The sequence below is a fragment of the Martes martes genome (assembly GCF_963455335.1).
Source record: "Martes martes genome assembly, chromosome: 8".
Lineage (NCBI taxonomy): Eukaryota > Metazoa > Chordata > Mammalia > Carnivora > Mustelidae > Martes > Martes martes.
This window is the reverse complement of record NC_137895.1, coordinates 102,957,189-102,971,957: the sequence shown is the minus strand read 5'-3', so window position 1 is coordinate 102,971,957 and position 14,769 is coordinate 102,957,189. Positions and strand designations below refer to the sequence as shown.

Here is a 14,769-nt window from a genome sequence, read left to right as displayed (position 1 = left end):
ATTAAAAATACATTGCTAAAAAAAGGTTTTTAGGATATACATTTAGAAAATGAGGTTACATATGTACTCAAATGTTTAGTGATGCAATAGCCCTGAAAACCCAATTCATGTGTAGGATTTTACATCAAGATAAATCCACACAGCGTGCCTGGGTGGCTCAGTGGGTTAAAGCCTCTGCCTTTGGCTCAGGTCATGATCCCAGGGTCCTGGGATCGAGCCCCACATGGGGCTTTCTGCTCAGCAGGGAGCCTGTTTCTCCCTCTCTCTTTGTCTGCCTCTCTGCCTACTTGTGATCTCTCTCTCCCTCTGTCAAATAAATAAGTAAAATCTTAAGAAAAAGATAAACCTACTCAATTATTCTGACTTTTTCTAGCATTCTGCTTTCTTCTTGAAATGCTTTTAATACAGAAAGGGAAATTAGAGAATCGATTCCATTTACTATAGCACCAAGAACCATAAGATACCTGGGAATAAACCTAACCAAAGAGGTAAAGGATCTGTACTCGAGGAACTACAGAACACTCATGAAAGAAAATGAAGAAGACACAAAAAGATGGAAGACCATTCCATGCTCTTGGATCGGAAGAATAAACATTGTTAAAATGTCTATACTGCCTAGAGCAATCTATACTTTTAATGCCATTCCGATCAAAATTCCACCGGTATTTTTCAAAGAGCTGGAGTAAATAATCCTAAAATTTGTATGGAATCAGAAGAGACCCCTAATTGCTAAGGAAATGTTGAAAAACAAAAATAAAACTGGCGGCATCACATTAACTGATTTCAAGCTTTACTACAAAGCTGTGATCACCAAGACAGCATGGTACTGGCATGAAAAAAGACACATAGACCAGTGGAACAGAGTGGAGAGCCCAGATATGGACCCTCAACTCTGTGGTCAAATAATCTTTGACAAAGCAGGAAAAAATATCCAGTGGAAAAAAGACAGTCTCTTCAATAAATGGTGCTGGGAAAATTGGACAGCTATATGTAGAAGAATGAAACTTGATCACTCTCTTACACCGTACACAAAGATAAACTCGAAATGGATAAAAAACCTCAACGTGAGACAGGAATCCATCAGATCCTAGAGGAGAACATAGGCAGTCACCTCTTTGATATCAGCCACAGCAACTTCTTTCAAGATATGTCTCCAAAGGCAAAGGAAACAGAAGCGAAAATGAACTTTTGGGACTTCATCAAGATCAAAAGCTTCTGCACAGCAAAGGAAACAGTCAACAAAACAAAGAGGCAACCCATGGAATGGGAGAAGATATATGCAAATGACAGTACAGACAAAAGGTTGATATCCAGGATCTATAAAGAACTTCTCAAACTCAACACTCACAAAACAGATAATCATATCAAAAAATGGGCAGAAGATATGAACAGACACTTCTGCAATGAAGACATACAAATGGCTATCAGACACATGAAAAAATGTTCATCATCACTAGCCATTAGGGAGATTCAAATTAAAACCACATTGAGACACCACCTTACACCAGTTAGAACGGCCAAAATTAGCAAGACAGGAAACAACATGTGTTGGAGAGGATGTGGAGAAAGGGGAACCCTCTTATACTGTTGGTGGGAATGCAAGTTGGTGCAGCCACTTTGGAGAACAGTGTGGAGATTCCTCAAGAAATTAAAAATAGAGCTTCCCTATGACCCTGGAATTGCACTACTGGGTATTTACCCCAAAGATACAGATGTAGTGAAAAGAAGGGCGTTCTGTACCCCAATGTTTATAGCAGCAATGGCCACGGTTGCCAAACTGTGGAAAGAACCAAGATGCCCTTCAATGGATGAATGGATAAGGAAGATGTGGTCCATATACACTATGGAGTATTATGCCTCCATCAGAAAGGATGGATACCCAACTTTTGTAGCAACATGGATGGGACTGGAAGAGATTATGCTGAGTGAAATAAGTCAAGCAGAGAGAGTCAATTATCATATGGTTTCACTTATTGATGGAGCATAACAAATAACATGGAGGACATGGGGAGATGGAGAGGAGAAAGGAGTTGAGGGAAACTGGAAGGGGAGGTGAACCATGAGAGACTATGGGCTCTGAAAAACAACCTGAGGGTTTTGAAGGGGCGGAGGGTGGGAGGTTGTGGGAGCCAGGTGGTGGGTATTAAGGAGGGCACGTATTGCATGGAGCACTGGGTGTGGTGCAAAAACAATGAATACTGTTACGCTGAAAAGAAATTAAAAAAAAAAATGATAAGGGACTGAGTAAACACTGATAAACAAGAAAAAAAGAAACATGGGGAGAGGCAAAATGAGGATACCCTCAACACACACACAGATCCACCCAAGGAAATATACACACATCCATCTGGGGAGGTACAGATGCTGTCCATAGGACCTGGGATCTGTCAATACATCAGACAGACACAATGCTTTTATAGGCGAGAAAACTGGCTGAGTAGTCCTTTGTCAAAGATTATACAATTTAACAGCAAAAGTGGAAATGACACAAAGAATTCAATGTTTTTTCCATTACTGATCTTTGTAGACATACACCTGTAAAAAAAGAACAATCTGAATTCTTCCCTTTTCTTACCAATGAAAATAAAAACTGTAATTGATGATGACATAACTCAGAGTAATAATTTACCTAAAAATTAAGCAAGCAGACATATCCCAGAAATAGGTATCTTGACCCCAGTCACTCAATAGGTAAGCTTTTCCCCCTTGTTTTCTTTCACTTATACTTCAACCAGTTGCCAGATCAGGAGGGAAGAGTTTAAGGTGACTAGCTGAATCTTGAACATGGATTTCATCTGCTCTGATGCCTCTGAAAACTTGAAAGTACATTCTTTTTTTTTTTAATTTTATTTTTTCAGTGTCCCAAGATTCATTGTTTATGCACCACACCCAGGGCTCCATGCAATACATGCCCTCCTTAATACCCACCACCAGGCTCACCCAACCCCTTCCCCCTCCCCTCTAAAACCCTGTTTGTTTCTCAGAGTCCACAGTCTCTCATGGTTTGTCTCATCCTCCAGTTTTCCCCAACTCACTTCTCCTCTCCATCTCCTAATGTCCTCCGTGTCATTCCTTATGTTCCACAAGTAAGTGAAATCATATGATAATTGACTCTCTCTGCTTGACTTATTTCACTCAGCATAATCTCCTCCAGTACCATCCATGTTGTTACAAAGGTTGGGTATTCATCCCTTCTGATGGAGGCATAATATTCCATTGTATATATGGACCATATCTTTTTTATCCATTTGTCTGTTGAAGGGCATCTTGGCTCTTCCCACAGTTTGGTGACTGTGGCCATTGCTGCTATAAACATTGGGGTACAGATGGCCCTTCTTTTCACTACATCTGTATCTTTGGGGTAAATACTCAGTAGTGCAATTCCAGGGTCATAGGGTAGCTCTATTTTTAATTTCTTAAGGAATCTCCACACTGTTTTTCCAAAGTGGCTACACCAATTTGCATTCCCACCAACAGTGTAAGAGGGTTCCCCTTTCTCCACATCCTTCCAACATTTGTTGTTTACTCTCTTTTTGACTTTGGCCGTTCTAACTGGTGTAAGGTGGTGTCTCAATGTGGTTTTGATTTGAATCTCCCTGATGGCTAATGATGATGAACATTTTTTCATGTGTCTGTTAGCCATTTGTATATCTTCTTTGGAGAAGTGTCTGTTCATGTCTTCTGCCCATTTTTTGACATGAGTATCTGTTTTGTGTGTGTTGAGTTTGAGGAGTTCTTTATAGATCTTAGATATCAGACCTTTGTCTGTAGTGTCATTTGCGAATATCTTCTCCCATTCCGTGGGCTGCCTCTTTGTTTTGTTGACTGTTTCCTTTGCTGTGCAGAAGCTTTTGATCTTGAAGTCACAAAAGCACATTCTGATAACTGCTCTAGGAATTATAAATAGACCATGTGACTTAAGCTCAGTTCAAAATTCACTTCAGGTTCATGCTCAAACTTTGTAGGCAGGAGCTCTGAGAGATCATAGCGATCTGCCTGACCATACATAGTACCAGATAAGCTAACTAATAACTGGCAGCATCAATTTAAAACTTGGCCTAGAGCAAGCCTTATGAATAGGTAGAAACTACCTACACAAGAAGCGCTAAACAGAGTTTTTCCCTAACCTAACTCATGCCATCCATTCAGGATAGAGGATACTAGGAAGGGAACTGTGATAGCTGAGGGGAATGGGGGCACTGAGTAAAGGCCTGCAGAGAGAAAACTGTTTAATGTCCAGGCCATTACTTTTCCACTTCCACCTTCCTGCATAAAGCTTTGGCCCTGAGTTCACAGACTTCCTGTCCTTTCCACCTCCTGTCATCAGCCTGGGTTACCTGGATGCCCATGTAGATAAACCAATCCAATGCCCTGCCTCTTGCTCCTCAGAACTTATCTTTACTAAGTTCTCTACTCCTCCTTAAAACCCCATTCTGCATCATCCCCAGGAATAGCTTAGCCTCCAAAATCGAAACATTCAGTCTCTGACTATAACCTCTAACCAAGATTCACATTCAATTACTCCCAGGCAATTGGTTCTTTAAATCATCAGGATCTCCACTGCATAGACCCTTTTACTTTCTCATATTTTATCAGCCATTAGGTCCAGCCCAGCTTCACTTTCTTCTCTTTGCTGTTTAGAGAATGGTCCAGCATTGAAACATTGTCTTGCCAAAATCCTCAACCCCCAGGACTGATATTCTTTCTCTTGCCCACCTAACAAAACTCATATTCCTCTTCTCTATGCCTGAAATCAGACTGTAGAACACTGCAGCTGAAAAAAAGCACAAAACTGTGAAGTTTATGGTGACAGATTGGTGCTACTCTAATGTTTCCCTTGAATGATGCCTGGCAATCCTATCTTTTTCTGGTCAGTTCTCTCCTCAGATATCCAATTGTGTCATTAGTTCCCCACCTCATCTAAACATGTGGCCTGTTCTTTATTTCCCAGATAAAGTAGAAGAAGTTAGAAGAAAATGTCCTCAGCTTCCTGCTACTAAAGCAGTACAATTTTCAAATCTGTATCCACCCTTTTCTTCTTCCTTTCTGCCAAAACAGGAGAAATGTCCCTCCTCCCAGTCAGGATTAATTCCCTGAGTTCTGGATTCTATCCCTTCTAGTCTTCATTGGTACCATCGTAAACAAACCTCTGACCTTGTGTTTTCATTTTGCAAGTGTCTCATCCTTCTTCTCTATGCAACCAAGCTTCTTGAGTTGTCTGTACTCATTCTATTTCCACCCTCCCACACATTCTTAAAGTCACTGAAATCTAGTTTCAGCCCCACCAATCCATTAAAACTGATCTTGCCACAGATAAAGATTACTTGATAAACCCAATGGATATTTTTTGAGTCTTTTCCTCACTTCATTTTCTCAGCAGCATTTGACATTATGAGCTATTTCCTCCTTCGTGGCACCTCTTTTTTCTCAACTTTCATGAAGCCAAAATCTCTCTTCTTTCTACTTCCTGGGCCAATTCCTCTCTTCCCTTTGCAGATTCTTCTTCCTCTGCTCATCCCTTAAGTGTTAGTGTGTTCATTTATTTGTATATTCATTTATCTTTTTTTTTTTTTTTTGCCATCTACTTATCCCATCTATCCAACCCATACCAAAGCACTGTTATTTTCAGGCACTGGGTACCACAGCTATAATAGAGAATACACTAAACATTTCCAGGCACCTATCTACACAAGCAGGAGATACAGGTAAGTCAACAGACAACTATAATGCAGGGTTTCATCAAGATTCTGCACAGGCATGCACTCTTTTCCTCCTATATAGTCACACCGGGCAATTTCATTCATCCCATGACTTCAAAATTTATCTATGTACGAACGACTCCCATAACCACGCCTCCAATCCAATCATCTTTCCTGAGTGCCAGGTGTACACAGCTAAGTGCTTATGAGACATCTCCACATAGGTGCCTCTTGTAGGCACTTCCCATTTAAAGGGTATAAACTAGATCCATCATTTTTATGCTGTAACTTGCTTCTCAGGTGAAGGGAGCTCAAGTGAGGGAGCCACCATTCCACCATTCCCTCAGTTGTCCAAGCCAGAAATCTGAGCCAAGTGGTATTTTATCTTTCAAGTCTTAGCTTAAATATTACCACCTTAGAGAAGAGTTCTCTAATCCTATACAAATTAGGTTCTCCCAACCTACCTCACCCCCTTCATGGCTCTCCATGACAGCACCCTACTTATTTCCTTAATAACATTTTTTTTTTTTTTAAGATTTTATTTATTTATTTGACAGACAGAGAGCACAAGCAGGCAGAGAGGCAGGCAGAGAGAGAGGAGGAAGCAGGCTTCCTGCTGAGCAGAGAGCCCGATATGGGGCTCGATCCCAGGACCCTGGGATCATGACCTGAGCCGAAGGCAGAGGCTTTAACCCACTGAGCCACCCAGGTGCCCCTCCTTAATAACATTTTTAAAGTTGTAATTTGCAGACTTATTAAGTGTCTTCTTCACTAACATTACATGAGAATAAGGACCAGATTTGTTATGTTGATACATCCCCAATGCCTGGTACAGGATCCACACACAGTGTTTGCTGAATAAACAAACATATGAATGGAAAGTCTTTGGTATTTTCTCTTTATCTACCATTTTAACTACCATTATTCTAGACTAAGCTTTCATAATTTCTTCCCTAACTACAACAGTCTTCTAACTTATTCCAGCATTTCTCCCTTGCAGGATAAACTCTTCACACTAATGCACTGAACTGATATTCCTGAAGTGCAAAAAGGATCATCTTACTTCTCTCCAAACTCTTCTAAAGCTGCTCATTACCTTCGGCATAAAGACAATGCAAGATGGCTTGCAACTCTCTTTCTTAGCCATTGAACAACTTTCAGTTTTTCTAATGTGCCATAGGCTCTCTCACCTCCAGACCTTTATATTTATACCCCTTACCTAGGATATTATTTCTCTCCTCTCCCACCACACACCTTCCACCCACCTATTTCCAACTAATCTTTCAGGCCTCAACTCACTTTCTCTTTCCTGTGGAAAGCTTTTCTGAAGTTCTCCAGCTTTGTGCTCTCCTTGCACTGTCCTGTACCATAGCACTTATCACATTCATTGCACTTAATTTAATTTTTTAAAAATATTTTGTTTATTCACTTGAAAGAAAGAGAGTGCATGAGTGGGGGGAGGGGCAGAGGGAGAGGGAGAAGCAGGCTCCCCGCTGAGCAGGGAGCCCCACATGGGGGTCGATCCCAGGACATGAGATCATGACCTGAGCTGAAGGGAGATGCTTAACCAACTGAGCCACCCAGGACCCCCACGGCACTCAATTTAAAATATTTGTCAGTCTGTAAATTTTATGAAGGTAAAAACTGTGTCTATTTTCTTTCTGCTTATCCCCAATTGCCTAACACAATATCTGATGCCTAACAGAAGCTCAGTTCACATTTGATGAATGGATGAATACAGAGACTTGAGAAGACAACACTGAAATGGAACATGGGGCACCACCAAAAATACAAAGTCAACTTCACAATTTTGCCAACAGTTGGCTCTGTTTAGCTTTCCTCATCTAGCCAAGCTTACTTCTCATAATTTTAAAAAATTAGTGCAATAGCAAAGACATAGCAGTGATTAGGAAAAAACCGTAAAAGGTTTTTATTTTATTTTGTTTTTTTTTAAAGATTTTATTTATTTATTTGACAGACAGAGATCACAAGCAGAGATTACAAGCAGGAGAGAGGGGGAAGCATGCTCCCCGCTGAGCAGAGAGCCCAATGTGGGGCTCGATCCCAGGACCCTGAGATCATGACCTGAGCCGAAGGCAGAGGCTTAACCCACTGAGCCACCCAGGTGCCCCCCGTAAAAGGTTTTTAGAGGCTGAAAACGTAGAACCTACGACAGTAGGCAAGAAAAGGAAACACGGAAGAAAAGAGAATTCCTCCACACAGCAGGGATTCACAGTCAGACACACTTTAGTAGGCCCTCAGAACCTCTGCTACCAGGCAGGTATATCCATTGAAGTACAGCTCTGTTGTCAGGGGGCAATGGTCCTCCACAATGGAAATTCCTTACATAACAGCAGGATATTCGGTACATCTCTGCAGAATGGGACAGACATCCTTCCTTGGAGCTGCACCTCACTGTATCACCTAAAGGTATCATCACTTATATTTATAACAATGATTCGGGGTCCTCAGGAGTCTGAGGTCAAGAGCTGCACACTCCTCCTACTGAGCTGGCCAGGCACCCCTGTACTACATTTTTAGAAGATCTTTGTTAAAAGGTGGTGAAGGCAAAAGTTTCATGATTTAAATATATTAGCATCTGAAATATCTGCTAAGTCCATTTATAGTAAATGGAGCTCCTTCCTTCAAAACCAAGGTCATCGATATTACTGTAAACATTATGCTCTTTCACCTTTTTACTGATGGTCCCATTATCCTTCTCAGGTGACTGTAATACTGTTTACCCATACACTGCAGCCATGTGGTAGCCCCCTTTCTGGGGCTCATCATACTTGGATTCTTCTGATCTCTGCAAGGCTGCAGCTTCTAATCTCTGCTGGCCTTTTGGTGACCTGCAACATAGTTTCTTTTTCCTTTTTAACTCCTTCTTTTTAGTTGCTGATTCCTACATTTCTTGAGCTTGTACTAGCTGTTCAGCTTTTATAATTTTCATAGCCTGAATACACCCAATGGGTATAAGAGTATTTGGGTCCTCTCAGTTTTTTTCCTGACAGTCAAGATTTCCGTTTTTTTACTTTTAGAATTAGCTTCTTTGCTCTTTCTTTCCTTAATTCTTTAAAAACAAACAAGCAACTATACTTCTAGAATCCTGGCATTGCTAGAGAGCTGAACTCTATGTAATACGGGGTGCTATGAATCTCCTAAATTTGCAGAGGGTGAGAACAGATTACTTGCTTTATGGAGGCTTATTGATTTTAATTCACTGTAAATCCGTACTCTTGTGAATAAATGAATACATATAAAGTGTTTTTATTTTGTTATATTAATATTATCATTATTACTATTGTTACGATCATTAATCTGGAAGATAGTCAAATTCCTATTTTTAGAATGGCTAATATGCAGAAGAATAAGGAAAACCATAAATTAGAGAATATGGTAATTATTTTTTTATAATAATATCAACTTAAACACCTAACCAGTCACTGACCTAACATTTGGGAAGTTGTCTCTTTGGTTACACCAAATCAGGGCTGGAAGAGGCTCTGCTTCCAGATTTTGTATCAAACCAGTAGCAATCCTAGAAGAGGGGTTGATTGCTTTCTTCAGGAACTCTTGGGCACTCTTCCTCCCCCACCTTCTCTACATGCTCCCAGGTATTTACCCTGATCCCAACACTAACTGCACAGTGTTACTGGCTACAGACTTCTTTGTCTCCTCCCACAGATCATAAGCTCCTTGAAGGCAAAGACTTATTCTCAACTGTGTACCCAACCCATTTTAGATGTACAAAAAAATACTACTTGAATAAATTAAGTAGAATTATTCTTTTACTACATCTTATGTTCTTTTTCATCAGCAGAAAGATGTGGTTTCTTTAAATAATAATTATTATAGGCGTATCTTTTTTAATACAACTGTGTTCTTAATATTTAAAATAATACATGTAAATAGTGTCATCTTTTTAAAATATACTAGAAAACCTTAATAGGCATGAAGGAAACTGCTTTGAACAACAAAATATGACCCCATAAAATTGATTTTTAAATTCTCATAGACCGAGTTGCTTAAAGTGGGATGTAATTCACTCATTATAGCTTGCAATTATCAAATTTGTCTGTTTGTGTAGTTTTGTTTCTGGCTCTCTAACTCAAATGTAAATTTCATTTTGTGTCTATCTCGTTCACCGTTATATGTCCATATTTCTTCACATTACAATTCTGAGAAATCAGAATGCATCTTGTACTGATGGTATCTTGGTATTCTATCATTGTTTAATTGGTGGTGGTGTTCTACCTCAGTAGTAGATAAAATAATGGTGTGTGTTATGATTGATGGCATCTTAGACTTTATGAAATAAGATATATTACTTAAATAGAAAAATGATGACATTATGTAACTATAAAAATAACAGTGAGGAAGCACCTGGGTGGCTCAGTCGGTTAGTGACTGACTCTTGATTTCGGCTCAGATCATGATCTCAGGGTTGTAAGATCAAGCCCTGCATCGGGCTGCGCACTGAGCATGCAGCCTGCTTAAGATTCTCTCTCTCCCTCTGCCCCCCTACCCTCACTCACGCCAGTTTGCTCTATCTCTTAAAAAAAAAAAAAAAAGGCAACAACAACAGTGAGGATAAGTGAGAGGACAAAAGTAAAAGCTTAAAATGAACCACTACTGCTAGTTTAAGGTTTCCAGATGATACAGGTCACCTGGTTAAATTAGAATTTCATATAAGAAAAGAATAAATTTTATTCTAAGTAAAATTTATATGTGGGATATACTTATACTAAAAAAAAAATTCATTCTTTGGGATTTGAGTGCCCTGTATTTTTAATTGCTAAATCTGCCAACCCTGTCCTGGTTAGAAATACAAAAGTCGCTTCCCTTTTACAAAGACATTACATAAAGTATCTGGTGCTTACCCTCATATAGGAAGGAAGCACATGAACATCAATACAGATCATATATTATGGAATAAAGTCTTGTATGTTGAGAAAAAAGGATTCCACAACTGTATCACTATTACTTTAGCAATTTAAAAGCTTCATTGAAGTCCAGAATATCCCTGAAATTCACAATCTGATCTATTTTCTTACCTCAGCATAAGCTTTGGCCCATGAACTGGCTAGCTGATGCAAATCCACTTCACCTGATTTCACAGCTTCCAGGGATGCTTCAGCGTCGCTGTCATAATCCCTGAGGGATTCTTCTTCTATAAACTGGCTCAGAGCTTCTTTTAAGTCTGTAACAGGGATAAGAAATGCCAACATTGGAAAATCCCAACATAAAGAGGGAACATTTTACCTGGCTAGGTCTTCCAATGTGAAATTTTATCAAGCTTGTATCCTTAACTGAATGTCTAAATAAAATAAAATTAGTTTGGGGATCATTTGACTAGTTTCACAATTATTTTTCTTTACTATTACAGGTTATTGCATTGAGAATGGTTAAAACTCTTATGTATAACCTTGACACTAATTTTAAAACATTACTTTCTTAAGTCTGATTTTTCAGTTTGAAACTGAAAAGAAAAATCTGAAAAAGAAACTGAAAAACTGAAAAAGAAAAATCTACAGATTTTCAGGGTCTGAAGGTTATTGTATTTAAATAAAAAAGCTTCCTATATATAGAGTTACATTCTTTGAATTTGAAAGAGAAACTGGATGATTAGCTTATTAAATGGATTTAATTGGGATGATCTATAATTCCAGTTTTAGCAACACTACTTAGAGATGATATAATGGAAAGAGCACAGGGATAGAAATCAGGATATTTGTGTTCTGGTTTTGGCTCTGTCACTATGTTTGTAACCTTAGACCCATGGTTCTCAGTTTTTAGCATGCATCAGAATTCCCTGGAGGGCTTACTGAAATAGATTTCTACATGCCACCCCCAGAGTGTCTGATTCTGAAAGAATGGGGTGAGGCCCAAGAATGTGCATTTCTAACAAGGTTCCAAGGGATGCTGTAGCTTCTGATCAAGGAACAACCTTTGGGAACCGCTGCCTTAGGCAAATAATTTAACTTTTCAATGTACCAGTTTCCTTATTTGTACAATGAGATTGTGTTAAAAAGTTCCAAGATTCCATTACAACTCTATGACCTAACATATTCTCAGCTTCAAATGTTTTTATCACTTGCGAGATAGAACACAGAGACCTTTTACAAATGATTTAATACAGATGACCTTATGAAATTAATTTAGGTAAGCAATAGTTATTCAAAGATTAGTATTGCTTCCCTTCCATGACATCTCTGGAATAGAGGACCAGATCATTAAAAAGGCAATGCATTTAGCAACGCAATTCTTTAATATCATAATTAGTGATAACTGAAATGAATCCACCCAACTAAATTAAGAGAGTAAGCATTCTAACCCAAACCTTGTAACTAATTTTTCATTTATTTAAAAATTTTTTTTAACATGGGGCATGAACTCACAACCTGAGATCAAGACCTGAGGTGGGATCAAGAGTCAGACGCTTAACCGGCCAAGTTGCCCTGGTGCCCCTATAATTTAATTTTTATACTAAATTACCTAGTAAACGACCACAAGGGTTATAGAAAAAAATTCAATAAAACAAAGGCCTGAGGAACCTTTTTATTCTAGGAAGCAATTAAACACATCTGCTGTTTCAAGCTTCTCAGGCTTAAGCTTTCTAATATGAAATGTCTAAGGAAAGAGACTATCCAAAAATAATAAAGTGGTATTAAAAAAATCAGTCCTCAGGGTGCCTCACTAGCTCAGTTGGTTAAGTGTCTGACTCTTGATTTTGGCTCAGGTCATGATCTCATGGGTCATGAGATCAAGCCCAGTGCTGGGCTCCATGCTCAGTGGGGAATCAGCTTGAAGATTCTCCCCCTCTGCTCCTGCCCCACCCCCACATGCTCATTGTGTCTCTCTCTCTAAAATAAATAGATAAACCTTTACAAAATCGGTTCTCACCTTTTTCTATAAAGCATGGTAAACTGTGCAGCAGCATCAGACGCCCGTGTAAATGACTGGCATTCTCTTGAACAGGAAATTTGAGAGGCACCCTCAGTTCTAAGCACTGACTTCCTACTTTGAATTTATATACAAATTCCCTCTCTGTGTTGCAGAATCTTTCTCTGCTTTTCTTCATCTTCTTTGGCAAGATTTCTATAGAACAAACAAACAAACAAAAACCCAGCAGATTATAAGTCCATAAAAATCATGTTTCGTTATTGTTGTACCACTTCTAAGAAAATGTTCCACGACTCAGTGATTTTGTTTGTGTGACTCAAAGCTAATTATTCTCGGTTTTCCTACCTTCTTCCCTGCATTTTAATCTTCATGAAGAAAATGAAGTGCTTCTTTTTTTTTAATGAAAAAAGTTCCTTTTGAACTTCACTTAGGAAAAAAAACCCCATTATGCCCATAAAGTATTTTGCATACCTAGGCAGGGTTCTCAATAATAGAGAGAGAACATGGAGAGAAGAGCAGAGAAGATTTTTAGGAAGAGATGACTAGGTGGATAGATAGAGAGTTTATGAAATAACTGGTGAATACAAAGTCAAAGAAACAGATCAGGGACCAAGAAGTGATCTTGAAGATCTTGGATGCTGTGAGTATGAGATCTTATTGGATATGGATGCAAGAAAGATGTGTTAGGAAGATTTCCATGTGAGAAAAAGATATACCAAAAAAAAAGTACAGTATATCCCAAAAGGTAAATTGGACACTTTTCAAAAAGATGAAATTCTGGCCACAAAGAGTAAGAATCAATATCGATTAAGGATTTATTATCAGCCTCCTTAGTAGACTCCATCTCTACACTTTTCACCATCAAATCAGTTTTCACAGTATTCTCCACGCTGAAGTTACAGTGATCTTTCCAAAGTGCCTATGTGATCATGTTGCTCATCTACTTAAAACTTTTTGATCATATTCCATTGCTCTCAGGATAAAATTCAAATGCCTTCACCCAGTACACAATGTTTCTATTTCCACACTTCCTCCCCAGCACCTGCAACCCCTCATCCTCAACACACAAATTCACAAACCATTTTCCTGTCATATTAAGCTCTTTTTAATACCAAACCTCTCTTTCCACTTCCAACCTTTTTGAATGATTTTTCTTTGCCTAGAGCACTCTTACTGCTTTTTTTCTTGGATAACTACTCATTTTTCAGGTCTCAGCTTAGATGGGCACCGGGTAGTCTTTACATTTGTAAGATTGTCATAAGGATTAACCGAGTAATAAATACGAAGCATCTGACAAACAAGATGATCGACAGGCTAGGAGAAGGCTAGTAATAATAATAAAAGTTCTCTAATACCGTAGTAATTTAAAAATCATAGGTTACTGATTGAGTATACATGATGAAGACAAAGGCAGTAAGGGAACACTGTAAAAGGGAACTGAAAGTTAGGAATAAGTGGGTTATGATCTAATCTTGTTTAGATTCAGTATTTTCGATCGACAAAACCATTAGCTCCGGTTTTCAACGGTTCAACATATAAACTTACTATGTTTCAACAAACTGAAACTTTAGTTTTCTCTCCCCAGTTTTATTTTATTTTATTTATTTTTAGCAGGGGTAAAATCAAGGAAGGTTTTCCGGACAAAATTGGGATGGGATCCTGCCGCCAACAGAGTGCAGGTTCTGAGGCAGGAAAGGGACCGCAAGCTGCCGGCACGAGAAGCTCTTGCCGAATGAGGACAACACCCTCTCCGTTAAGCGGTTGCAGTTCCAAAGATCTTTCTCGCCCTTGGTGCTGGGCTCACCTACCCGAGTTCCGAAGTCCTGAGCCGAACGCACGCACACTCCGAGCTGTCAGTGAGCTGGAGCACAGGGAACATCAGCTGACTTATCCATTTGTTTTTACAGCCAACAGATCCGCTTCAGCAGATTCGCCCATGCCTTTTCCTCTTTCCCAACACTCTGTAGAAAATTCCTCGGCCTAAGTGCCCCCTTTTTCCATCCTACCTCAATTTAATCATTAAAAAACGTAAGAACGTGTATTTTTACTGTATTTCTACTGATTTCTAAGGAAATCCACTGTCGTGGCGAAAGTGCGAGGACAAAGCACAAACTCGGCTTTGATAGACCGGATGCGGAAGGGCAATGCCTCGGGAAAGACAGGA

The 14,769-nt window shown here is 39.2% G+C and overlaps 1 protein-coding gene across 1 annotated transcript in view; it reads right to left on the bottom strand.

Annotated features, from left to right (window-relative positions):
- FERRY3 (FERRY endosomal RAB5 effector complex subunit 3) overlaps positions 1–14,514 on the bottom strand; it is a 42,970-nt gene extending 28,456 nt beyond the window's left edge. The window contains exons 1-3 of the mRNA XM_080809986.1: positions 14,414–14,514; positions 12,606–12,800; positions 10,757–10,902 (exon numbers count right to left, since the gene is read on the bottom strand). Of these exons, the coding sequence (XP_080666112.1) occupies positions 10,757–10,902; positions 12,606–12,783 (324 nt within the window). The 5' untranslated portion in view covers positions 12,784–12,800; positions 14,414–14,514. The remainder of the gene's footprint in view (positions 1–10,756; positions 10,903–12,605; positions 12,801–14,413) is intronic.
- Positions 14,515–14,769: the final 255 nt, after the last annotated feature.